The 25,232-nt window shown below is 46.1% G+C and overlaps 1 protein-coding gene across 1 annotated transcript; it reads left to right on the forward strand.

Annotated features, from left to right (window-relative positions):
- The first annotated feature begins 51 nt into the window (after positions 1-51).
- On the forward strand, positions 52-23,275 carry LOC144169990 (116 kDa U5 small nuclear ribonucleoprotein component). Its single transcript, XM_077699477.1, has 24 exons — positions 52-196; positions 434-561; positions 639-792; positions 1,586-1,664; positions 1,736-1,811; positions 3,683-3,748; positions 3,836-3,871; positions 3,973-4,063; positions 4,664-4,746; positions 5,135-5,301; positions 6,094-6,285; positions 8,131-8,221; positions 8,330-8,465; positions 10,448-10,575; positions 11,287-11,480; positions 12,967-13,219; positions 13,641-13,734; positions 14,535-14,625; positions 16,915-17,128; positions 18,991-19,078; positions 19,933-20,146; positions 20,724-20,877; positions 22,724-22,831; positions 23,110-23,275. The coding sequence occupies exons 2-24, from the start codon at positions 439-441 to the stop codon at positions 23,203-23,205; spliced, it is 2,928 nt and encodes a 975-aa protein (XP_077555603.1). The 5' UTR covers positions 52-196; positions 434-438; the 3' UTR covers positions 23,206-23,275.
- Positions 23,276-25,232: the final 1,957 nt, after the last annotated feature.

Below are 25,232 nucleotides of genomic sequence, written 5' to 3' on the forward strand. Positions count from 1 at the left end.
GTTATGGCTAGAGTTTATTGGTGGGACCGTGAGAGTTTGTGAGGGTCGCGTTGTTAGGTTGTTAGGGTAGCGGAAAGAGTTGGATTGGTAGAATCAGAGTGACAATCCACAACACTGTGCAACGCATGCTCATCGTTTGATCGCTTGTGGGCTTGTGAAGATTGTCATTTGCCGGTAGTTCTCGAGGATTTGCATCGTAAGTTGTGTAAAATAAGGGCTTTTCATAGGTTGAAGTTGCTGAATTTTCTTATTGCTGCTGTACTTCGAGTTGTATTACTTTGTTTTTACTGACTATGCTGCCTAGCGATCTTTATGGTAGCATCACCTGTGGAATGAAGTTTGTTTTGGTTGAAGCATTTTCCTGATTAATTAACGGGGTCCAGTAGTACAGTGTGTTTATCTGTTGGTCGACCATTCTCTTCCTCGTGTTTAGCGACAATGGATGCTGACCTGTACGATGAGTTTGGCAATTACATTGGACCCGAGCTTGAGAGTGACTCGGATGACGAAGAGGCAGATCGGTATGAGCGCCAGGATGCGGATGCTCAAGAGTTGCAAGAGGTAAAGTGTTTCTTCCATTTCGAAGCCTCGTGTGTGTGTGCAAAGCCATGTTCTTAAGACGGTCTTCTGCGTTACAGGATGACGATATGGATGGGGTTCGGGATGACGATGATATGGGGGACATGCAAGTTGTGCTGCACGAGGACAAAAAATACTACCCTTCTGCTGTCGAAGTGTATGGACCAGACGTCGAGACAATTGTCCAAGAGGAAGATGCTCAACCCCTCACAGGTACCTTTACTGCTACCTCCCAGTTTCCCTAAAAATAAATGCGAATGAAACTTTTAAGAGAAAAATTTTTCCGTCGCCACATTCTGAGCTAAGGTTTAAATTTATTCAGTTTTTGTGCAAACGGACAATTTTTTCTTCTGTGAACGTAACAATCACCCCAAGGATAGGCAGCCCAAAGGGACGGTTTTTCTGTCTGCTTCTGTGCCGGACATTGAAGCTGAGGGGACATAAATCGACTGCCACCACCTCGATTACTTAGTTCTCTGCTAGAGTGCTCCTATCGACCCCGTACAATTTATTCCTGGGTGTTTAAAGTAACCTTGAATGCTGTTTCCACACTTTGAAGTTATGAGCTTAATCTGGAGCACTTTGCTTGGCTGGGCCAAGATGAAGTGTAGCTTTGGTGCTTCGAACACCAAATATGAATACGTTCTTCCTTACTGATTGGGCAGAAAGCAAGGTAAGTGGCGACCAGAGTGGTGTGTGGAAAGACAAAGATGTGTCAGAAGTAGTCTTGGAGAGAGAGAGCTTTGGCATAAATTTAAAATGTCAGCCTTTGTAATTGCCATCAAGATGTGTGTAGAAAGGGGTTCCACTCTTCTTTATGTGTGAGAATCTGTTAGCAAAATGTCTCCTTGCGAAAATGCCTTTCTGTTCGAAATTTCGGCGCGCGTTTAAAATCCCCAGGTTGTCAAAATTAATCTGGAGCCCTTCACTATAGTGCGCCTCATCGCCTGTGTAGTATTGGCATGTTAAACCTCATAATCAATCAATCAAAAACGTCTCCTTTCAGAGCCAATCATTGCGCCCATAAAGCACCGCAAGTTTTCCTTCGTGGAGCAGGACCTGCCTGCGACTACCTATGACCTCGAGTGAGTAGTTCTTTGTGCGTTGCGTTATGCAACTTCTGACCCTGCATCGCCTCCTTTTCATATGCGGTTAGGTTCCTGACTGATCTAATGGACAACTCTGATCTGATACGGAACGTGGCTCTTGTCGGCCATTTGCATCATGGCAAGGTATGGCCAGGCATTGCCCTTTCATGCATGCTACTTTTTGTGCAAATGCACACACTGCTGTTATATGTGTGCTAGAAGGTTTAATATCTGTGCTGTAGAGGAGCATACAGAATTGGCATTTGCTGTGAGGAAGAAAAGATGCCTTGTTTTTGTTTTTTAGTTCTGCTAGCATGAAACCTAAAAGGACCTCGTATGGTTCGCTTGTATAATACCCATGCTACATGAGCGTTTGAAAGGACATTTCAGTCAAATGGCCTTCGAAATTTCAAATGCGATTCAAAAATGGAAGGAGTTCTGCCAATCTACACTATAATTCTGAAAGGCAGTTAAAGGATTCCACATTTACCCACCATGTTTTGGTGTTGCCACTGCTGCCCTGTTCTGCTCTCATAACCTGGCAAAAAAATTTTAAAAGTCAGGCCAAAAACACCTGTGTGGTCGATAAAATGGATTACAACCTACATGCACAAAATAGCTTTTTTTTTTCTTTCTTTTTGTGCTACCGGTGCAAGAGTACCAAGTTACTTTGTAGTCGCAGACCGAGTGATAGCAAACAAAAACAAGAAAAAAATTGGTAAGAGTGTTCTTTACAAAACAAGTTTTACTCATAAATAATTAATTTCTAAATACGGCCTGCAGGAACTGTGTGCAAGAGTACAAACCGTGTTTTAAAGGCCTTTGAGATTCTTAAAGGTCGCTTGTCGTGCTCCTTTGATTCAAATGCCATTTCAAACAAAATGCCTTTGAAAAATGTCGTGTAGCAGCTAAAAAGTGTCATTGGAGTCAAACGACATTAGATTCAAAGACCTTTGAAACGCTCGTGTAGCACGGCTATTACAAATGCGCACAAAACAGGCAGACCTTTTTTTTTTTTTTTGCACAGTCAGTGTTGAGAGTACCAAGTTACCTTGTAATCGTAGAGCAAGTGATAGAAAACAGAAACAAATGAAAAATTGTTAGGATCATGCACTTGAAAATCCAAGTTTTACTCTTGAATAATTGTTTTTATAATTACGGCACACAGGAACTTTGCCCGAAAGTATGAGCGCTCGCGTTTCAAAAGCCTTTAATAACCTCAAATGTCGTTGGTGGTGCTTTTTTGGCTCAAATGGCATTTAAACCCAATGATACTAAAAAACGTCGTGTAGCAGCTCCAAGGTGGCATTTGAGTCAAATGACATTCAGTTCAAAGGCCTTCGAAATGCCCGTGTAGCAGGGGTATTATCTTGAAAGGCACTCTGAAATAAAGTTGTGGGGTGATTGCCTTCCCAGATTAATGTCTACAATATGTAGGCCAAGTTTCAAGTTTTTTCGGACAATTTACGTGACTTTTTTTTTTTTTTGTACTAGGAGCGTGCGTTCAGGAGTGAAATTGCCCCTTTAGTATCATTTGGTGACATCGGCTCTGACGACACCCTGGAAAGTCTTCACGGGGAAATTTGTAGTTTTGCTAGCATGTGTGGGCACCAACTAAAACTCCGCACTATTATCAAAAAATGGTTGAAAAAAGGTTTGAAAGCTCAGATAGCATTAAAATACATTGCAAACCAGTGAGATAATGTAACAGTGTAGCTAGTGTAACACCCACAAACTTCCCATGGTATTTTCTATTTTGTCGCCCATTACAAAGAAATTAGTCAAATAATGGATTCAATAGATGAAGTTATGCTGCACAGTAGTGGGCGGCAGATTCACTTCAGTGAATCCTTCAGCTTGGCTTTGAAAGCTTTGTTCTGACAGTCACTTTAAAACACACAGTTTATGGATTATTTCAACTCCAGAGCAATTCATTTTAAGGTGGAATATACGGTGTTGTTGGTGCTTTGAATAACGACTTTTCAATTCTTCCGTGAATGCTGTTCCTCTTCCAGACCACTTTTGTAGACTGCTTGATTGAGCAGACCCATCCCCACTTGCGAGCAAAGGAGTGCAAAAGTGTGAGTCTGATGTCCGCTGTTTGATTCGCACTAGCTTGCTGCACGCACCCTTTTTTGCTGAATGAACGCATTTTTCGCCTTTTGCAGCTTCGGTATACGGACACACTGTACACTGAGCAAGAGGTAAGTTGGGCATTTATGATGTCTGCCTGGGTATGGCTGTGTTTTCGTTTGTTGTGTGCAGGAGTTGCACTCACTGTTACCCGTTGTACCTGTCTGTGCAGAGGGGTGTGAGCATCAAGGCTAGTCCTGTTACGCTCCTACTGCAAGACCTCAAGCAGAAGTCGTTCATACTGAATGTCTTTGACACACCAGGTATGGCATGCTCTGCTGTTGCTCCCGCTTGTAGTCCATGCAAGCAGACTCTTTAGGTGAAAAGAAGGAAGTGTTGTTGTAGAGTTAGGATTGATAGGATAAGGATTGCACTGCAAGCATCAAGTAGTGAGCGGCAGCGTACACCTTTTCGCTGCTTTGACAGGAGCAAAAATGGTGTCAGCTTTGCTTTTCACTCCATTGACAGGGTGCCTGAATAAAATTAATGGAGGCTAAGGATGCCTTCAATAGCATGAACAGTAACAGTAGCATTATGCTTCCATTGTGTGGAAGTTATTTGCTGGCATCTGGAAGCCTTGTTGTCCATAGAAGTTAGAAAGTCTTCATGAGGCACTGAGACCACTTTTTCCCCAACGTGATGTACTGTCATGCATGGAGCTTGAAACCAGGCCTCCGCAGCTCTTTCTACCTACCCTTCTCAACCCGTGTTCAAAAAAAGGTATTCTAAATTAACCTAGGGTTAAAATTAAAAGTGCTCTAAATTTAATTTCTCTAGCACAGTCTACAACCCAGTTTGTCAGCCACTAGAGAGATTGCTCTTCAAAAGTAATTTATTGTCATTTTATTGCATTGACATTTCAGGTCACGTGAATTTCTCCGATGAAGTGACCGCTGCAATCCGACTTTGTGATGGTGTCGTGCTCTTCATTGATGCTGCTGAAGGGGTAAGCATGGGAAGAAATGTGTAAATGTATAAGCCCTGTTGGACAGGGGTGGTTAGACTTCTAAACATTTACAAACCAAGTAATGTGCATTGCATGTGCGCTGTCTTCGTTGTCTAAGTGGAGTGCCTAAGTGAAACTGTACTTTTGCGTGGGAAGAAGTGTGTGGGTGACAAGTAAAGTGCAAAAAATTACACGAATGATGAAGGGAGACAACAGACAAGTGCTTGTCTGTTGCCTTTCTTCATCATTCGTGTAATTTTTTGCGCTTTACTCATCAGTCATGCAGTACCAACTAGCCCAGAAGTCCGCATTAATTAATCAGCAAGTGTGGGGGCTTGCTTTGTTGAGCCAAGGATGCACACCGTGCCTGTGCTTTTCCTCCTACCAGGTGTGCCTCAACACGGAGCAGCTTCTGAAGCACGCTGTCCAGGAGAAGCTTGCCATATGCATTTGCATCAACAAGATTGACCGGCTGATGCTGGAGCTCAAACTGCCCCCTCAGGATGCCTACTACAAGCTGAGGAACATCATCGACGAGGTCAATGCCCTCATCACGTGAGTGGTGGTGCTGTCCTGGTGTGGGTGCAGTTTGGAACCTGCCAGTACGAGATGTATGCTGCTCTTTTCGAGGGCTGGTGGCAATGACTGAATCAGAACGCTTGCATCATCAGGAGCCGGTGGTACCAACTTCTTTTGCCAAGTGCGGAAGTTTATTTGGAGGGTGCCTTATTGGCCCATTGTACTTTTGCGAGTTCATACATTTTGTATTTGGACACCCAAAAATTTGTAGACAGCGTTAGGTACATTACGATAAAGGCTGTATATTTTTTTAGATTATCTTTCCTCTTTTAACACCCAATCATATCACGTGATATTTTTATTGATTGATATGTTGATTGATTGATTGATTTATTGATTGATTATGATGTTTAACGCGCCGACACTACACAGGCGATGAGGTGCGCCGTAGTGGAGGGCTCCGAATTAGTTTTGACCTCCTGGAGATCTTTAAACATGTGCCGAAATCTCGAACACATGGGGGGGTTCTCGCTTTTCGCCTCCATCATAAAAGCAGCCGCTCTGGCCGGGAATCCAATCCGTGCCCTTGGGCTCAGCAGCACAATGCCTTAGCCACTGAGCCACTTGGTATGCTTATACCTTTTACGTTTAGCTGCCCATTGGCCCTGCTCCCTGTCCATTCAAGAGGTCCAAAAAGTGTTTGTCAGAGTCAGCAGTGAAAGAGATGTTTGTGTTCAACTAAGAGTGAACTGAATTCAGTCAGAGCTTCCCGGGAAAGAAGACGCCATTGTTTGTGACTTGCGGCCGTGTCGTCCTCCTCCTTCCCAGGCTCTACTCGGAGGACCCCGAGCAGCAGCAGGTGTCGCCTCTGCTGGGCAACGTGTGCTTTGCCAGCTCCCTGTACAGCCTCTGCTTCACCCTGCGCTCCTTCGCGTCCATGTACACGCAGACCTTTGGCGGAGTCAACGTCACCGAGTTTGCCAGGCGCCTCTGGGGAGACATTTACTTCAGCAACAAAACGTAAGGCGCCTGTACGCATTCAGTGGTCCACACTTCACATCACACGACCGTAAAGCAGTGGTTATGTTTTGTACGCTCACCACTGTAGCCAGGAAGTAAACAGGACAAAAATATAGCTTGAACTAATGTCACTTGAGGTAATGGTTCATTTTATATAACATATTTTTTAACTTGTCTGGTGAAATGTTTTTTTAAACACGCGCTGTGGATTACAGCTGGATGATTTTGATGCTACAGATGTTTCAGCGCTACTTTTTCCTTCTTTTTTTTGCCTGCCTGTTGGCACTGCACGTCACCTCCCCCACGTTGAATTCAGTAGCCGTACTTTGGGCTGTGAAATGCGCTGATCGCAACTGAAGGAGGTACTCCTCCTGCCACCTTGTCCAGAAGTGACTGAGTCGGTTGTTTTCTATACTACTATCACCTTTGGAGAGCGTCCGTGCGTGCTATACTGGTGCCTGGCTGGCTTTAAACTGCAGTCAAACCCCGAAATAATGAAATCCCACGACTGTGAAATTCCTGACGCAACAAGTATTTTTGGATTCCCAGTGAACGTCTATAGAAGCCTATATGTTTCATATCTCTCAACAACAAAATGTTTATGGACAGTGATCCCGCATTAATAAAATTCGCTGCTAGTTGGGTCGGCATTTTATCTACCCATTTGAGGCTAACATTGTCCAAAAAGAGCTCAAGTGCATTTATTGCTGACTCAAATCACGTAAACTGCGGCCACAGTGCGCTTGCATGGCCGGCATTTTATTTGTTTTCAAAAAAGACCGTGCAGCAAAGCGGCCTTGGAGGCGGCCTTGCAGCGACACCACCAGGGGTAACACAAGTTTGGTCAGGATGAATTCACTGGAACCGACTTTAGGTCAGGATGGTGACTCATGGCACGGCTTGGGCTAGGCTAGTGAACAGTGCTCGTTGCTGAACCGGTCTCGTGCGTTTGCTGTGTGTGCGGCGATCGGCACGTGTGCTCCACCAGCCCAATAGCGAAAACTTATCGCTACTACATAGGGCAGGCGTCATTGCCAGTCAGTGGCCCAAGTGGAGGAAGGGAGGATAGTGCCGATGAGTTGGGAACTGCTTGCAGCTTGCTCTACCATTTTAAAAGCATGGCCGCCTCTCTTTAGTGTCCGCGTGGGAGCACAACCTGCGATGGAAAAACAAAACAGTGACAGTAGCGGCCTTTTCGGACCTCAAAAAAGTGCTGCTCACTTGGTTTTGTGGGCAGCATTGGAACGACGAGGTGCTACTTTCTGGTGAAGTTACCCAACAAATGTAGCTAGGCTTCACTAGCATGCTTGGTGTTGAGCACCAAGGAGAAAGACGTGCAGAGAAGGTAAACCTGCAGTATGTTTTGAATGCATTTGACACAATTTGGTCATTCTTAGGCGCGCACAGCGACTAGCAATGAACCACTTCTTTGAGTGTGATGTCTGACCTGTGAAGTGGCTGCAAGTTAAGGCTCACTAAGTAATATAACCGACTTTCGGAAATAAATATTCGGTTTGCGAACGATTTTATTGTCATTTGAGTTTTATTCTTGTGGCAACGAAATGCTCCCAAAAGCGAATTTTGGTTTTCTATGAAGGTTTCATTATTGCAGGATTTGACTGTACCATGACTTTGCTTCGAGCTAAAAACATTTGTGCACGACTTATGCTAGTCCTAAAGGATTAACATATAAATGACATTACACTTTATTCAATTTAATAGTAGTCCCACAATTATGAATGGAATCACGCATGTAGACGACTTTCTTGGAGTTTGTTCAAGCAAATTGTCGCTGCCGTAATTTGCTATCTGCAATGTAGCGGTTTTGTCCTTCCGGAACTGCAGGCGCAAGTTCACCAAGAAGCCCCCGCACAGTTCAGCTCAACGGAGCTTCGTGGAGTTCATCCTTGAGCCACTGTACAAGCTGTTTGCACAGGTATGTGCCGTCTCTCCTCTCGCTGTTCTGCTGCTAAGTCGCTTAGGAATGAAGCTGTAATGGTGAATGCCCTTTGCGGTTTGTGCACGCGTCCCCTCCTTCTTCCAGGTGGTGGGCGATGTGGATGAGTGCCTTCCCAAGCTCCTCGATGAGTTGGGCGTCAAGCTTTCCAAGACTGAGTCCAAGCTGAACGTCAGGCCCCTGCTGCGACTCATCTGCTCGCGCTTTGTTGGGGAGTTCTCAGGTGGGTTGACCGTGCAGCAGTGATATTCCATGCAGGGAATTTTTCCCTTTTTCGGGGAATTTTCATATGTAATTTTGGCCAAAGGGGAAGAAGGGAATCTTTAATAGATGGAGGGAATTTTAGGAACCGTAGAGTAAAAAAGCAAAGTAATGTCAGTAACCACACTTCGGATCATTTGTAACTGTTTTCTTTGTTAACACTTCGTCGGATTTATGTTCAAATATCCACAGTAGCGTTCCCGCAAGCCACAAGCATCCAAGGCTGCTTCCAATACAGTTCATAAAACAGGAGTGAGCATAAAGGAAAGAACACTCCATGAGGAAGAGCTAGTAAAGCGTGAAGCGGGGGTGGCTAAAGGGCTGCGCAATGTACAAAAAAGTATTTCAGGTGCGCCTTAGTCCGCATGTTCGCAGCCAATACCCGATTACCCGATATCTTGTTCTTTTTCATACGGGCAGTTTTTACTTACGTCTTTAGCATGAAAAGTAAGCATGCTGTTTGATCAAAACGTGAAATACATGGTCAAAGGATGCTAAGCAGCAGGTGTAGAGGAATATAGTTCACGTTGAAACTCTCATTCTCTGAATGGCATCTGCGTCTGGAAGGCTACGTAAAGTAGACCTAGGTGTCTGTGGTTAACGCCGAAAACTGAACAGGAATCCACTTGAAGATCTGTCAGCTGAAGAAAGAGAATGCAGGGAATTTTGAAGGGAATTCTTGAGAAACCTGCGGCAAAAATATGCTAAAAAAAGGGAATTTTTGAACCGAGAAATGGGAATTTTTCTCCCCTGTACGGAACATCACCGCCGTGCAGTTTGTTTTTCCTGTGGTGTGTGATGGTGTGGAAATGTTACCCCTATCTGTGTTGCGAGAAGGTCGAATCATTGTCACGTCTGGTAGCGTTCTTTAACAGCCTGTTCTTGCACTGAATTGTACTATAATTGTACATGCTTACAGATGCAAACAAAATTGTGCGGCCTTACAGAGGCAGCATTGAGTTGGCCTCTGGAATTTGTTTGGGACTGTGTTGTCGTCTGCATTGCCTTAAAGGAGCACTGACACCAATTTTTGGCGTTAATATTATTGCACAGATCGCTTCCTTCACTCAACAGAATACCCTGGCTGAAATATGAGCGGCCTGCGACGCGAAGAACATAGTTCAATTGGATCGCATTTATCCCGCCGACGGAGCAGCGCGCGGAGCGGCACTCAGCAAATGGACATCAGCGTGACATCACTCCAGGAGAGGAAAAAGAAGTGACGCGCAGCGCTCGCCAAAAACTCGTGACGTCACTTCACGCGCGCGACCCCACGAGCGGCGAGCGGGCGCAACACCTTCTCAAGCGGGCGCCGGTGACGTCCGCACAAAGCGGTGACGTCAAACCGGGAGGCTGTCATATGCGCCGTTCGGGAGGAAAGCGCGGGAATTTGAAACAAACGATTTTCAAGCCGTTCAATGTAATTAATTATCGCGAACTGAAGTATTTGAAGTGCTGTTTCAGTTTCGCCAGACCATTAAGCATCGATAAAAGCAATAAAAGTGTAACATAAAATTTTCGTGTCAGTGCTGCTTTAAGCAAAATTATGATCTGGTGGGATGCAGAATTGTTCAGGAGCACAATGACCTCACTTGGGTGCGTTATTTTATGTGGGTCCAAATGGATTTCTCTTGTTCTCTATAATGTGTGTCAGTACGAATTCCTGCTTATGAAGTGTTGGCCAATGCACCTTCATTGGCATGTGCTACTCTGTGAGTACGTAACACTGGGCTAGGCTTTGGAGTATACGCTCATACTTATTGTGGTCAACCTTCACCGCCTCTTATGATTTTCCCGAGTGAACTGTGGCAATTTTTCTGGAATTCTGTCTCCCAGTAAATTTCCCCACTGGTTAATGACCAGCGTACTGCATTCGGTAGCATGAAATCATGGACAATTTGGCCCGCCTAAATCTGCTTCCCTCATTCCTTCCCGCCACCGCAGGTTTTGTGGACATGTGCGTCAGCCACGTGCCTGCACCTGCGCACGTGACTCGAGAGAAGATTGAGTGCATCTACACGGGCCCTATAGACTCCGAGCTTGGAGAGGCCATGCTCAAGTGCGACCCTGAGGTGAGTTTGGGGGGGATCAACAGGGACGCCACTTTCTGCCTGTCGCAGTTACAAGCCTGAGCTCTTCACCCTTAACCCGAAGCCTGAAGATTTAATAGAAAAAAAAAAAAAAAACATATGAGCGCAGAGCAACCGTGCTTCCAAGCAGAATGCAAGCAGCATTACCTACGCAGCCTAAGTGTTTTGTGATTTCTGATTGCTGCAAAGGTCACATTCCTGCAATGTGGCTTGTTATTGACATGGTACAGTAGGGGCATTTTTTTGCCTTAACTGGTGCAGATGAGTGCAGTGTCATGCAGATCAGTGCAAAGTGCTATGGGGATATCAATTAGTAAAAAAAAATGAACATATGCTGCACTGCTTGCACCAGTGCAGCCAGTTTAGGTAAAAAAAAATGCCTCTAGTGTAGGCCATTTATAATGTAATGTGACTCGTTTTATGTAGTATCGACTATTGGTCTGAGTTGATCAGAGAGGACTTCACGTGAGTGCATACAGAAGTCTAATTTTCTACATAGCCTTAACCTTGGTTGTTTCATTATCTGTTTTAACGACGTTAGAAGCAAACTTGTGGACTCGTTTACATAAAAGTGGAAGGGCGAAACGGTATGCACAGCACATATGAAACAGAAGACGTGAGGGCATTGTTGTGCAAAGTGTGCACCTCCCTCTCCCACCCACCTTTTCCTCCCCCCCTCCAACGTCCCAACAGGGCCCCCTGATTGTGCACACGACGAAGCAGTACTCAACCCAGGACGCCACCAGCTTCCACGTGTTTGGTCGGGTGATGAGCGGCACCCTGCACGCCAACCAGGACGTGCGCATCCTGGGCGAGAACTACACTTCCACCGACGAGGAGGACTCGCGCGTCCTCGCCGTCGGCAGGCTCTGGGTCCACGAGTCCAGGTGGGTCTCTCGGTGTCTTCAAAGGCCAACTGCAATGAAAATTTACCTGCCCCAAATTCTGTTTCAACATGTGGTATGCACCACTAGTCTCGTGTGACCTAATTTGAAACTCCACTCACGCGCAGTATTCTTATTAAAGCCGTTCAAAAATGCGCTACTTCAGCCAACACAGCACCTAGCGGAGTGTCGCCACAACTGGTTGCCACTGCAGCCGTCGCCTCTCCTTAGTAGCCCTTTTACGTGCAGCCTCACGCGAGTGTAATTTGTGTCTCTTGCATGAATAATTGCTTTCACGCATTTCCGAAATGCGAGAAGCTGAAAAAGCTCTGGGTGGCCTAGACAAAGAAGAGCATATCCGAAGAGTGCCGGGTACAGTCGACGTGAGGCAATACACCGTCGGTGAATGAGTACGGCAGTTGCACAACGGCTGAATTCATGGTTGCGACGGCGGCAGCAAGCTTTTGGTCGACTCGGCAAGCACGCGAGACGCGTGTACAGCCTACGCGAGACAATACGCTCTGTTGGCGCGGCTGGTCAGTACATCGGCGCGCAAACTAAAGGGTGCCTATTTTTGCCTTTTGTATGTAGAAGTTATTAAGCGCCCGCACTGTCAGATAGCTGATGGCGTGTGTTTTTTTTTTTTTTTTAACGGGACCCTAAAACAATGCTCCAGCTGTGCCAGTCACTCAGCGGACCCCTGAAAAACCGCACTTTATACAGTATTGGGCTTTGGTGAACTGCGTTTTAAGCCGGTATTTACATTGAGTTCTATGGGAAGCAAACCGGTCTTTTCAAAAACCTGCGTTATATCCTGTCTGGCACTATTAGCGGTTACGTTATAAATGGTCTACACTGTATTTCTAAATGTCCCTGTCTGGGTGCACATACAAATTGTTAAAGGTGAATCTTATTTGTGCAAAGTGCCACTGAATACAGTCGAGCCGACTTATGACGAACACTCGGTTACAACAAACGAACATGGCATGACCATCATAGTATGCACTATGAGCAATGGCATGGTGTTTCATATATATAACGAACGGTTGCGAGGATGCAGCTTGTGTATAGTGAACAACCCACGATTGCCTGACCGCGGCTGGCATTCCCAGTCCCAACTTTGCTCTCCTTGTGGCGCATGTGAAGTGTTGTGTGTACTGCGCTGGATCACACTTTCAACTGATACCAGTTAGCAAAAAGAAAAAGAAAGTGAATGTATAATGTGAACAAAACACACGTTTGTGTGAATGTGTTGTCCTCTGTAAGTCTGGTAAGATTGGTAAAATGTTTACGTATACATTGTTTCTGTGTGCTCATGTTTCCAGGTGTTCATTAATATGGACGGTCTGGCCTCTTGCGCATTGCCTTTTTGGTGCATCCTCATATCTCAATTGTAGACACTTTGTTGTACAAAACTTTGAAGTCTAGTCAGATGGCACAAGCCCCTGTCATTCACTTAGAATGCTGCCCCTCTTCCTGGCACACACAGGTACAAGGTGGAGGTGAACCGTGTGCCGGCAGGCAACTGGGTGCTGATGGAGGGCATTGACCAGCCAGTGGTGAAGACGGCCACCATCGTGGAGGTGGGCGTGCAGGAGGAGCTGTTCATCTTCCACCCCCTCCGCTTCTGCACCCACTCGGTGATCAAGATCGCCGTCGAGCCCGTCAACCCCTCCGAGCTGCCCAAGATGCTCGACGGCCTCCGAAAGGTCAACAAGTCCTACCCGCTCGTCAACACCAAGGCAAGTAGTGGGACCAGTGAGGACGAGCGTCACTTTTCAGGGCTGGCGCATCACTTTTTGTTTATCTTGTTTAGACAAGATAGTTAGACAACCAGTTTTGGGGGAACCCCCCCCCCCCCCCCCGCCTTCCCAATGTGGAATAAGTTCATCTGACGTCCCTCAGAAATACACCCATATGGCTACAAAGGAAAACTATACGGCTTTGCTTTCTCAGAGATCTTGCAGGTGAAAAATTCATCCTGATTCTGTGTCTACAATGTCACACAAATGCAGTGTCCAAGAGATTTTGAGAGATCAAGGGAGCAAACGGGGCATCATAACTTGGACTCATCATAACAGATGTTATGCCACTGCTGGCTTTACAAGGCTAGCTGATTCCCTGGGCTGATTTATTTGGGTTTTTATTGTTTACTGGTGGCAGGTGGAAGAGTCGGGAGAGCACGTCATCTTTGGAACGGGAGAGCTCTACCTGGACTGCGTGATGCACGACCTGAGGAAGATGTATTCAGAGATCGGTACGATACTCTCTCTCTCTTTTTTGTTGTGTTTAATTTGTTGATGTAGTGAAAACTGGCATATTTAATGACAGGGTCCGCACCAGTTATGTTGAACTACTACGTATGTCGTGGGAGCTGCAAATATCCGCACTATAAGCGGTACCACACTATAAAGAAAACGTGCTCAAATCCAATCACATTGCAATCTACCTTTCAATCATTCTTTGTTTATCATCACTAAGGGCTCTTAAAAATAGCAACATGGTCTTTAGTTCGCCTTTTTTTTCCCACGTCAGGCGCTACTGCAAGGTTTACAAGCTGCTGGACAGTGTTACAAACCAGGAGCATGGCTTCTTTGTGTTTGTGTTTTGAGGGAGGATGTCTATGTATATTAGACAAATGTATATTATTGCCTATGAACGGATGCCGCGGGACGTGATAAAAATGCAAGCAGGATCATTTTTTTTTTTTCTGTCGCCTTGCCCTAAAGCGATGCCCAAAATGCGCTAACCGATCAGAGGACCCGGGTCTTTAAAAAACCACACTATGAACGGCATTGTGCTTATGGGTAACCGTGTTTTAAACAGTGTGCTGATGCATTGAGTTTTATGGGAGGCCTACTGGTGGCCAGGAAAACCCTATATGTGGTCCCGCACTATAAGCGGTTGCGTTATAAATGGTCTACACTGTATAATGAGTGTTACAATCACACAGGGTTAGTATAGGCTGATACCATGTTAGAGAAAAATGTATTCTAACTCTGCCAGTGGTTGTGCTACGACTGACTTCTGCATTTTGTGTCGCCCTTCAACTTGCAGACATCAAGGTTGCCGATCCAGTCGTCTGCTTCTGCGAAACAGTCGTGGAGACATCGTCACTCAAGTGCTTTGCCGAAACACCAAACAAAAAGTAAGCCAGCTTTGAGGCGTTGAGTGTGCTTAACTCTGTGCTCTAGGGATCTTTCCTTCTTTTCGTCTTTTCCCTGGCTCCCTGTCTCTTGTGAAAGAGTCCCAGTCAAAGGGACTCTTCGGGGGATAAAAAACTAGCTGTATTGATCAGGCTCCCTGGACACAAAAGCGCTCGATTTGTCAAAGATAGCTCGAATCCAGTATAAAAAGTAAAAAGTAACATGCATGCCTTTTGATTCCAAGCGCAGACTTGGATGCTTCAGCAACTGATCAAGTTGAATGTAAAAATGCCAAGTTATGACTGAAAAATGACATATGGGGAAATAGCGTGTAGACATAACTTATGTATGGGGTACAGAATGGACAGACAGCATAAAAAGTATGAGTGGGAAGTGAGCTTCAGGAAATGTTGTGCTTTATTTGGTGCCACATGGAAAAAACTTGTTTTTTGCCAAGCCTGTTGATTCTTGGTGCAACCATTTCATAAAGAGTGCTGTTTCGCAGTGTTCTAGAAGGTGCATCACTTGCAGTATCTTGTGCCCTACTTGTCGCCTGCCAGCTGAGGCAAATATGGCTGAAGAGGCTGGGAAATTGTTTTCAAGCATGTTCGATTGATTGATTGATTCTGGAGTTTAACGCGCCGACGCAACGCAGGAGATGAGGAGCGCCGTAGTGAAGGGCTCCGGATTAATTTTGACCGCCTGGGGATCTTTACATGCGCCAAAATCTCGTACACACGGGCGCTTTTGCTTTTCGCCTCCACCGGAAAAGCGGCCGCCACAGCCGGGAATCGAATCCGCGACTACATGCTCAGCAGCACAACACCTTAGCCACTGAGCCACTGCGGCGGATTTTCAAGCATATTCACAGTGTTGTTCATCGTGGTTCTTAGTGCGAAGCACTTGCGTCTACTATTGTGGATTAGCAGCATCAGCCTCGTAACCAAGCGAACATAGGAGAAAAGTTTGGTGAAAGTGTGGGGGTGGGTGTGTGTGTGTGGGTGTGGGTATAGGTGGGGGGCATGCTGAGGCAGTGTGAGACAGTCCCCGGCAGCAAGGCGCTATGAGATAACTGAGAGAACAAAGAAGCCACCGAATAATATGATCTTGCACGAAAGTGGAGGATGAAAGTGTGAGGGAGAGGGAAGTATGTCCAGGCTGCGCCACAGAAGCCCAGCACGCTCTGCATGATGCACGTACATCAGTCCTTCGGCATCCTCCTAGTTGCATGGCTCATCCGAACCACATAACATTTGCGCGGGAGGTTCAAACACAATTTACGACAACGTTCTTCGTGGCGGCGGCGACGCACTGCAAGATAACGGCAGAGTAGCGTTCTCCACCCTTCATTCACATTAGGGAGTATAGTAATCGTTAGCCATTTTTTTGCCAGTATTTTTAGCAAGAAATCTGTTAGATTGTTCAAAATCATGTACTTCAGCGCTGATCAGTACTCCATATTTCACCATTCACTGTGCGGCGGAACTCACAGTTGCTACCATCAGTCTGTGCAAGCGTAGTGTATTCTTTCATCTGTCTGGCCCCTTGAGGTTGTCATGCTTTAATGCGGATGGCATCCAGCATAGTCGGACACTGAAAACTTGCACGAATCTAGCTAGTAGTCTGTAGTCCACATTTAAGGCAGTATTTAACTCATGCATGAAAGAGGCAAATTATTTCCGTTGAGATTTAGACTGTATATGCTGGAATTGATGTTTATTAATTCCTAGCCACCCTGGTGTAACTACGTCCGTCCATCTGCAGAAAATTTCTTGGCAGAATTTTTTTTTATACCACAATAAAGGTTGCTTTTCTGTTCATCAAAGCTGTCTGGGGGGCTAGTTGGTCTCTTGACATAATTGAAAAATGCACTAACAGGACGGGACTGAGGGAAGGAAACACAAAACAGCGCAGATTTTTTGTGTTTTGTGTTCTGCGCTGTTTTGTGTTTCCTTCCCTCAGTCCCGTCCTGTTAGCGCATTTTTCAATTTTGCTTTTCTGTTTTTTTTTTTTTTTTTTGCATTTGCTTCATCGTTCGCACTGCACAATCGCTCTGTTCCATAGTTCATAAAGGAACTTGCTCATTGGCTTGGGTGGCACCTTGGATTAGTCTTGCTGTGGCCACCAGAGCTGTCTCATTGTGCCCAAGTTATTGTAGAAATCATTATTAATGCACTCATTTAAACATCGCGCAAGACATTTTCACAATGCCTCGTAGCCATTCCAATAACTGATAACGTGCTTTGCCCCTTTTCTGGTGACAAATTTCCTTTTCCTTTTCCTTTGCCAAGGAACAAGATCACCATGATTGCGGAGCCCTTGGAAAAGGGCCTCGCTGAGGACATTGAGAACGAGGTGGTGCAGATCACGTGGAACCGAAAGCGTTTGGGAGAGTTCTTCCAGACCAAGTACGACTGGGATCTGCTCGCTGCCCGTTCCATCTGGGCCTTTGGACCCGACGCCACGGGCCCCAACATTCTTGTGGATGACACCCTGCCCTCTGAGGTAGGCTGGCTCTTTTTTGCGAGCAGCTTGGGGCCATTGGTGCTGCGTTTGCTCTGCAGGCCGCCAGTAGGCTTTGAACTCTGCCCCTTCATTTTGTCTTAAAGCATCAATTTCCGTATGCTCGAACAATTTATTAAAGCTTCATGTGGTTGTGGACTGTAAAGATGGCCCTATGCGGTTGTAGAATAAGTGAGGCACCCACAGTTCTGGCTCTTCAGCCATGCGGGCAAAGAAGGGCCTTAAAATGTGTAGCATTTCATTCTTTGCCGAGTACCCCCACAGCCAGGACTGTGTAATGCTCTGCATTCCCACAAATATGCAGAGTTGGTTAAAGTAACAATTTTTATCGTCATAATAGCATAAATGGAGGTAATTCGTTGGGCAGAATTGCGAAAAACCAGAAAATAGGAAAAATAGAAAAAAAAAAATTTGACAAAAATAATCTGACAAAATAAAAAATGTGCATATTACACATCTCCCCCCTTATACCAAAAAATAAACTAAAATGTCTGCAAAAGAACATTCAAAATACAAATAAAAAATAGCGTAAGCAACCAAATTTGCAGTGCACCTTGCATATTCGTGAAAAAAAAAACATATTTTCAAAGTAAAGGCACTTTATCACTATAATGGCATAAATTTACGTCAATAATGAAAACAAATAAAAGAGAATTTAAAAAGAATAAAATAATCCAATGTCATTTGCTACTCATAGCCATATTGGGCTGTAAAAAACTCGCTCTCTGGACAAGTGGCATGAGAGTGCTACACATTAGTAGACGATTTTCTGAATTTCTGCTGATTTTTGTGCAAGGCCTGTTTAATACGCACCTCAGCATCTGGTAGGATTGTGGCCTATCAAGGAGGAATTCTGCTTTCAGAAATGTAGTGAGGCCCATATTTGCCCCTGATAATGCTTGCGAAGTTTTTTTGTTGCATTTAGTGTAGCTGTACGGCTACAAAGGAACCTTCGAAGAAACTTACTCCACCTTGGGGATGTCCCCTAAATCTGGTCGAGAGTTCCACATGTGTGAAAGAAGCTGATAATGCGGATGAAAATGGCAGTAAAAATTGCCATTTGGCCCCCTTATAAAAGCGGCCATCAAATATCTGCTGTGACGCTATAAGCCTAAACATCTCTAGACGGCCCCACCGGATGCGGACAACTAGCTTACACCAATTCGAAAATGGCACCACGGATTCTCTTCGCCCTATTGGGAAAAGTAGTATGCCCCTCCCACTGCCGTGGAGGGCGATTCTGACTGTGTCGTGGTGCACAGTCACCTGCTGCTCCAAAATCAAGTGAGGCGTTCGGTTGGGGGGGCACCTTCTCGCTTGGATTGGGAGTGGCCTCCGCATCCAAGTGCTCTGAGCCAGAGGATCAGAGCGACGACCAAAATGCCGCATTAGTCATATATAAAATCTTCACACACATTAAACTTAGATAGTTTTCTGACATATGTTGGATTCATTTCACAGGTTAGAAATCTTGTATTCCCACCGTTTTGCCCGAAGCCCCTTACAACAAGTGGTTTGTCTCATTCCTTATCTCACCGCCGCAATATCTGTGGTCACCTGAAGCTGTTTGTCCATTTGATTCCCTGTGCAACTGACTTTACTGTAGTGCTTTGAGGTCAGCCATGTGTCACTAATACCTGTGCTACACGGTAACTTTCAATTGACAATTGGCCACTCCTCCACAACTGCGTATTTACAATGGGGCACTTGATAGAGCCTTCTGAAGGCCTTTGAAGTGACCGTGTAGCACAGGTATTAGTTTGACACATCAGAAAACGGTCGAGGGTGGCCTTGTAGTACACACAAGCTGTGCGCTGTGCTTTTTCTGCTTGCTTTGTGTGCAGGTCGACAAGGGCCTGCTGAGCATGGTCAAGGACAGCATTGTGCAGGGATTCCAGTGGGCAACAAGGGAAGGACCACTGTGCGAAGAGCGTGAGTAGTGCCTGCAATGTTTACTTTTGTAGGGGATAATCCAAATATGGGAATACCTTTCTGGATGTCGAACTCTATGAAGTGGGCATTCTGTGTACAGACAGGGTAAAGAAGTAAGGAGTGCAGCAGCACGATGAAAGAAACACTATCCTCTTGACTGCGCAAACGCCGGGTTTACTGCTGGCATAAGCAACTCAGTACAAACTTTTCTGTGGCACAGTGCTATGCATGCAATGTTAAATTAACCAGATTTGTCGGAATATTTAGTTTATAACATAGCTTGGTAATTAGGTTGTATGCAAGTTCTATGGGTTTTTTTTATTACGTAATACAGCTTTTCTTGCATGTGTGTTAGCAAAAGTGTTCTTACAAGATTATGCTACTGCAGCCTCATAGAACATTTGATTTATTTTTTGGTTGCCTGAATGGACATCTGACCAGGCATCGTTCTAGGGAGACACTGTGTGTAATAAAGCTAGCCTGTGTTTTGTACATCTTAGAAGTACCAAATGAAATGCTTGGCATTGCCCAGTGAAGTAGCAGGTCCTCGCAGAAAGTATCCTTGTTAGGTCATGCCATGATGTGGCTGAAACAAGTTACAAGTCTGTGCCATAATTAAAAAGGAAGTAGAGGCGTGTGGAGTGGCTGCAAGCTCAAGTTCGGTTTCTTAAAAGACTGAGAGGCACTGGCACTGATATCTGTAATTCAATTTAAAAAAAAAAAAAAACAGGCCTCAACTTGTGTAACCTAGCTTTCGAAATGAAGACTCACAGGGTTGGAACACTGACTCAAACAAAGCAAACCAGGTCTTTCCCCTTGTTGATCAGGTGGTGACTTTTTCTTTTTCTCTGCAGCCATCCGCAACTGCAAGTTCAAGATCCTGGACGCTGTAATAGCCAACGAGCCCATCCATCGCGGTGGAGGCCAGATCATCCCCACAGCTCGACGTGTAGCCTACTCTGCGTTCTTGATGGCCACGCCCCGTCTCATGGAGCCGTACTACTTTGTGGAAGTGCAGGCCCCTGCGGACTGCGTTTCCGCTGTCTACACGGTGCTGGCCCGGAGGAGGTGGGTGATTGTCCGCTTTCCATTGCTGCGTCTGTTGTGTCCGACGATGCGACATTGGATGGCAGAAAAAAGTAGTGTTACATCGTTCTTCTATTGCAAAGGCCAAAAACTTGTCACTTACCGCCATTATAGCAGCACAAAATGCACGTTATCTTTTGGCATATTGTTTGTGCTACAAAGTATTTGACTGGAATGAGCTGCTGGGAGGCGTTCAGATGAGTGAAGCTGCTTTTAGTGCGTGAGAACACATGGCAGCTAACACTGAACTGCATTTCTGGACTCTTGTCAATGTGCCCATGCAGGTACCCGTGTTCACATTAATTCATGAGTGAGCGGATATACCCCTCTACGGGGGAAATGCAGGGGTGCATTGTCGAGCTGTGAAGGTGAACAAAAGACATAATCACTATCTCAAATAGTCTTGTACAGGATTTGTGTAGGGGTTCACTGTAGCAACAACTTGAGCATGAACAGGGTGCGATTTGTACTTTCTGCGTGAGCTGGTGATTTCTCTTCCTTTTGGCTTTCTCTCTCCTGTGTATGTGGTGTGCTCATCTTGTGAACTCGCCGCTTGCAGAGGTCATGTGACGCAAGACGCCCCTGTGCCAGGTTCACCCCTGTACACCATCAAGGCCTTCATTCCAGCCATTGACTCCTTTGGGTTCGAGACCGACCTCCGCACACACACCCAGGGGCAGGCCTTCTGCCTCTCCATGTTCCATCACTGGCAGGTGAGCACCTCCTGTGGTACCTTTAGCCACGCAGCTCTTTTTATTGTGAGCATTGCTGTGTTCCTGAGTTTTAATTCCCCCATTTTTTCCTGCAGATTAAAACAATCACACTTTGCTGTTTATTGGTTCCCATTTTATTTTGCATGCTGCCAGGAAGGCAAGCGAATTCTCCCACAGGACACAGTCCATGAAAGAGATACATTAATGTATACTAGATACATTAATGTGTACTCTTGAAGAAGCAGTCAATAATCTTGTTGCCATGAATTGCAAACAGTAATGGTGCCTGGCAAAATGGAGCCAGAGCCATAAATTTATCAGCAAACCCTAATTGACTAACAAACAGAGGAAAGCAGTTTCTCTTATGACACAAGAAAAAACAAAAGCATAGGGCTACGAAAACTTCATAAAGATGAAGCCTTACTGGTTTCGGTGTCAGCATTGCTTATTAGAAACAGAATAATGCAGTGCACATGGTTCAGCTTAACGACCCCGCAGTGAATACCATATTTACTTGCGTAATCCTTGCATGCACTTAATGCTCGCAACCCTAATGAACGCCGCCAAAATGGGGATTTTTTGTTTCTTAGCATAATCCTTGCACCCCCAAAATTGCAGCGGCGATAGTTATTTGCTCACGAAACCCACATAATGCACACGCTCTCCACCGCTCGCCTTCTCTGACGCCACTCACCATTCGGTGGAGAGTGCTGTGTATCCAGGCGCTCTAATCCGCATGGCAGCCTAGCGTCATCTCTCAGACGCTACTGACGCTGTCGTTGTGCTGGTTTTGTGTGTGGCAACGAGACGGCATCCGCGAAGCCCGTGGTCATCGTGTCGTTGGAGCAGCAAGCAGTCAGTCTCATCAGTTCTCGAAAGTTCGCTTTCAGCCATTTTGAGAAATTTTTCATCGCTTTATTCTGTGCTGGTTGCCGCTTCGCCTTGGGGCGGTACGCCAGCTACAGAGCCGCTTTCAAGCTGAAAGCTATATATTTACTCTATAGAGCACAGCAACCGCGCCGCAAGCAGACACTTCTGCGTCAATTAGTTCAGAGTGCACTACTGCAGGCGGCAGCACGAGAAACTGAAGGCGACCAGCAAGACACGCTGGGCTTTCCATGGTACAAAGACGGGCAAGTTTCCCCGAATCAAGACGCTGCTCTTGGACTATGTGGAGGCAGATGGGTGCGCCGTATCCATGGATGGCATCCCGCCACGAGATTTTCACTCCAGTAACGGGTGGGCCACGCATTTCGTGCAGTGCAATGGCCTTTCTCTGAGCAGGCGGTCAATGCAGTGCCAACGCCTGCCCGAAAAATGCAAGGGCAAAATCGCGGACTTTCACCAGTTCGAGATCAGGATTCGGCAGCGATAAGGTGACGACGAGGCATTGACTAGCAATGTTAGCACTGAGTCAGACTAGGACTCTTCCCACTTGCAACCAAACGCGGGATGGTGAACTTGGGTGGCGTCTAGCCGCAACGAATAAAGTTTGTGCGTTGTGCTTAAAAGTAGGCTTTGTACTACGCAGGTAAGTCCTGCCTGAAAATGTCTTGGTTATGTGTAGTCCCTATTCAAATCTTATTTAAGATTTTTGTTTTAACTACTTAGAAAATTTTTTCCCCTCATAATTATCGCACCCCCTAACTTCGATTTCACATCGATTTTTCCGGAAGAAAAGTGCGATATTACCCGAGTAAATACGGCAGTTCCCCCTGCTGGTTACTGGTAATATTTCATACTTCTACGAACCCCTCTTGCACAGTGGTGTACTCTCTTGGCTATACCATTGAATTCAGCGATGGCCATTTTGACTGTTTTGCTGCGTCACTGTGTGTGCTTTCAGATTGTTCCTGGTGATCCCCTGGACAAGAGCATAGTGATTCGCCCACTGGAGCCGCAGCCCGCTCCTCACCTTGCCAGAGAGTTCATGATCAAGACACGCCGGAGGAAGGTACGCATTCGCCTTGCCTCAATGGCACATTTCTAGCCTGCCTGCCCCCCCCCCCCTTTTTTTTTTTTTTTCAGTGGTGGGGTACTGTCAGCAGCAATTCAATTTCGAAGCTTGACAGCTTGTGTCTGTGCAAACAGTCAAGCTCTTTCGGTCATACGCGCTGCAAGGGTCAAAGGGGATACAGCCTACTGAATTGCAACCATTTCGACCCCCCGAACGTGCTTGCTGCTTTTCAAGCCGCTTGTTTTCTTATCTCTGCCCTTGTCTTGTTCCCCCAGGGCCTCAGTGAAGACGTGAGCATCAACAAGTTCTTCGATGACCCCATGTTGCTGGAGTTGGCCCGGCAAGATGTCATGCTGTCCTACCCCATCTAGGCCGTCGGAACCCTGCTTGTACAGTTTTTCTTATCACCGATTTCATGGAATAAATGGATCATTTCTTTAAGTGGCCTTCAGTTGCGATGAGCCAACAAAAGCCTAAGCTTCATTTGATTTGTAGCTCAAAGTAAGTTGGTGGCAGACCCATGGCCTCTGCAAAACAATTGCACATTGTCACTTGAGCAATGTTCGAGGGGTTTGAAGCATTTATAGGCGATTGCATGAGGAACAGGTTGCACGAGGTTGACTTAACACATTGTGTTGGATTAAGTGATGGGAAAAGTGATGGCTCAACTGATTGAGGGTGAAAATGAGGTGTCAAGCACCAGGAGAGGCCTGGGCTCTTGGTAACATATCTGGAAGTGCTGTGACTGTGACATTAGCATGTTACACCTGTGGTGTCACCCTGCCAGTGCGGAAAGAGGTTGGGGGGGGGGGGGGGGGGGGGGGCTGAACAGTTATTTCAGTGTTATAACTGCACTGTGAACATGATAAATCAGAATGGCAAAAGCAGAACAGTTATACAGTTACCTTACCAGTCAGCGTGGTAAGAGTTGTTTTCTGTGGCATGTATTACTAGCTGCTCTAGCCATTTTCCAGAGTTATAGTACCCCTCTCATGATGTTGAAAGCCCATGTAGCTTCCAGAGAGGGGTGATGTCAGCATGCGCTCCACCTGCGCTGTGGGGGGAGCGCGGCAGAGTTGTGTGTGTCTCGGCATACAAATGCTTATGCGCATCAGTTTATTTGTACCATCAATGATGCTCACTAGCCCAACGGTGCACTGTTAGAATCTAAAAAAATATCAAAAGAATCTGCACCCAGTGACATGGTGTAAAGGACCAGGCTCCTGCCACATTGTACAAGCCGTGCAGCTCAGCTGGATGGTGAGCGTGTTAGCCTCAAACCACCAAAGGAGCGTGCCAAATTGGCCACCCTTTTCAGAAAATTGTACACAATCACCTGCAGCCTTCACTCGGCGATCCCCCTTTTGAAGTATTTGAAGCAGAGTGGGACCAACCAACAACTCACTCGCCTTGCCCTCACCCCTATGGACCGCACAATCCTGCTCAAACTCAAGCCTCCCCCCTACCCCCCTTTCAATCACTGCAGAAGTCGTGCTTGAGTCGCCCTTGCGGCTCATGTGGCCGCTCAGGAGAGTTCGCCCTCTTATCCTCCACTGGTGCCTGGGGTAAGGCCGTCGCGGTCCCCCTCTCCCTCCCCAGCGATGCGTATTCATCAGCACAAGAAGGACCGACGCACACGTCTAAAAGCCCTAACTCCAGCTGGCTACCTCAGCCGCCTACCTCCTATTCCCCGTTCAGGCGAAATTTTTATTAACAAATATATTGCAAATTCAGCGTACACACCTGATACACTTCGCAAGTGGTATACCCCTCACCTGCACCCTCGATGTCCTTACTGCCGTACCACCACTCCATCAGACCTCGCACACCTAGTTTGGTGGTGCCCAGCTTTCGCCACGCACCGTACATTTAAATCTCCCCAACCCCATCCCGATCCACAACAAACTGATGCACAACTATTATATGAAATAGCGGTTTATTCAATTAAAAGCGGTCTGGCACGGGTTGTTTGAGCGGGTCTTCCCCCGAACGAACTGGTGTATGTGCACAAACCCTATTGCGATCACAATGAACTGGCCCATGAATTGCAGGTTCCAAGAACTGGCCCAGTTATTGAGTCTACTGAGAACGACCAGCATTTATTTGTTTATTTTCTCTTACCCTCCCTCCCCTTTCCTTTCCCCCATCGTGACCAGTGGTCATCCTTTTCTATTAAAGGTTGTCTCTCTCTCTCTTCTCAGAGTGGAGTCCCCAACAGACCGGGTACCCCATTTCCGGGTGTTGCTACATACCTACCGCATGGGTCAAATCTCGCCTTCAGACCTCGAGATGCCAACCTCAATCAAGGATCACCCCTGCATCATCCATATTGTGTGCACTTTAGGCTTTTCTTCCCTCGAGAGGAACGAGGTGATGCGCTCAGCTACCTACAAACATA

The sequence above is a fragment of the Haemaphysalis longicornis genome, unplaced genomic scaffold, assembly GCF_048455015.1.
Source record: "Haemaphysalis longicornis isolate Haplotype H1 unplaced genomic scaffold, Haemaphysalis longicornis Haplotype H1 scaffold_2, whole genome shotgun sequence".
In the NCBI taxonomy this organism is placed as follows: Eukaryota; Metazoa; Arthropoda; class Arachnida; order Ixodida; family Ixodidae; genus Haemaphysalis; species Haemaphysalis longicornis.

What these genes read in the sequence shown, in the direction of transcription:
- LOC144169990 (XM_077699477.1), top strand. Translation starts at nt 439, where the DNA reads ATGGATGCTGACCTGTACGATGAGTTTGGCAATTACATTGGACCCGAG. An exon ending in GAGCAAAGGAGTGCAAAAGT is followed by an intron (nt 3,749 to 3,835) that starts GTGAGTCTGATG and finishes CGCCTTTTGCAG; the next exon opens with CTTCGGTATACGGACACACT. An exon ending in TCATTGATGCTGCTGAAGGG is followed by an intron (nt 4,747 to 5,134) that starts GTAAGCATGGGA and finishes TCCTCCTACCAG; the next exon opens with GTGTGCCTCAACACGGAGCA.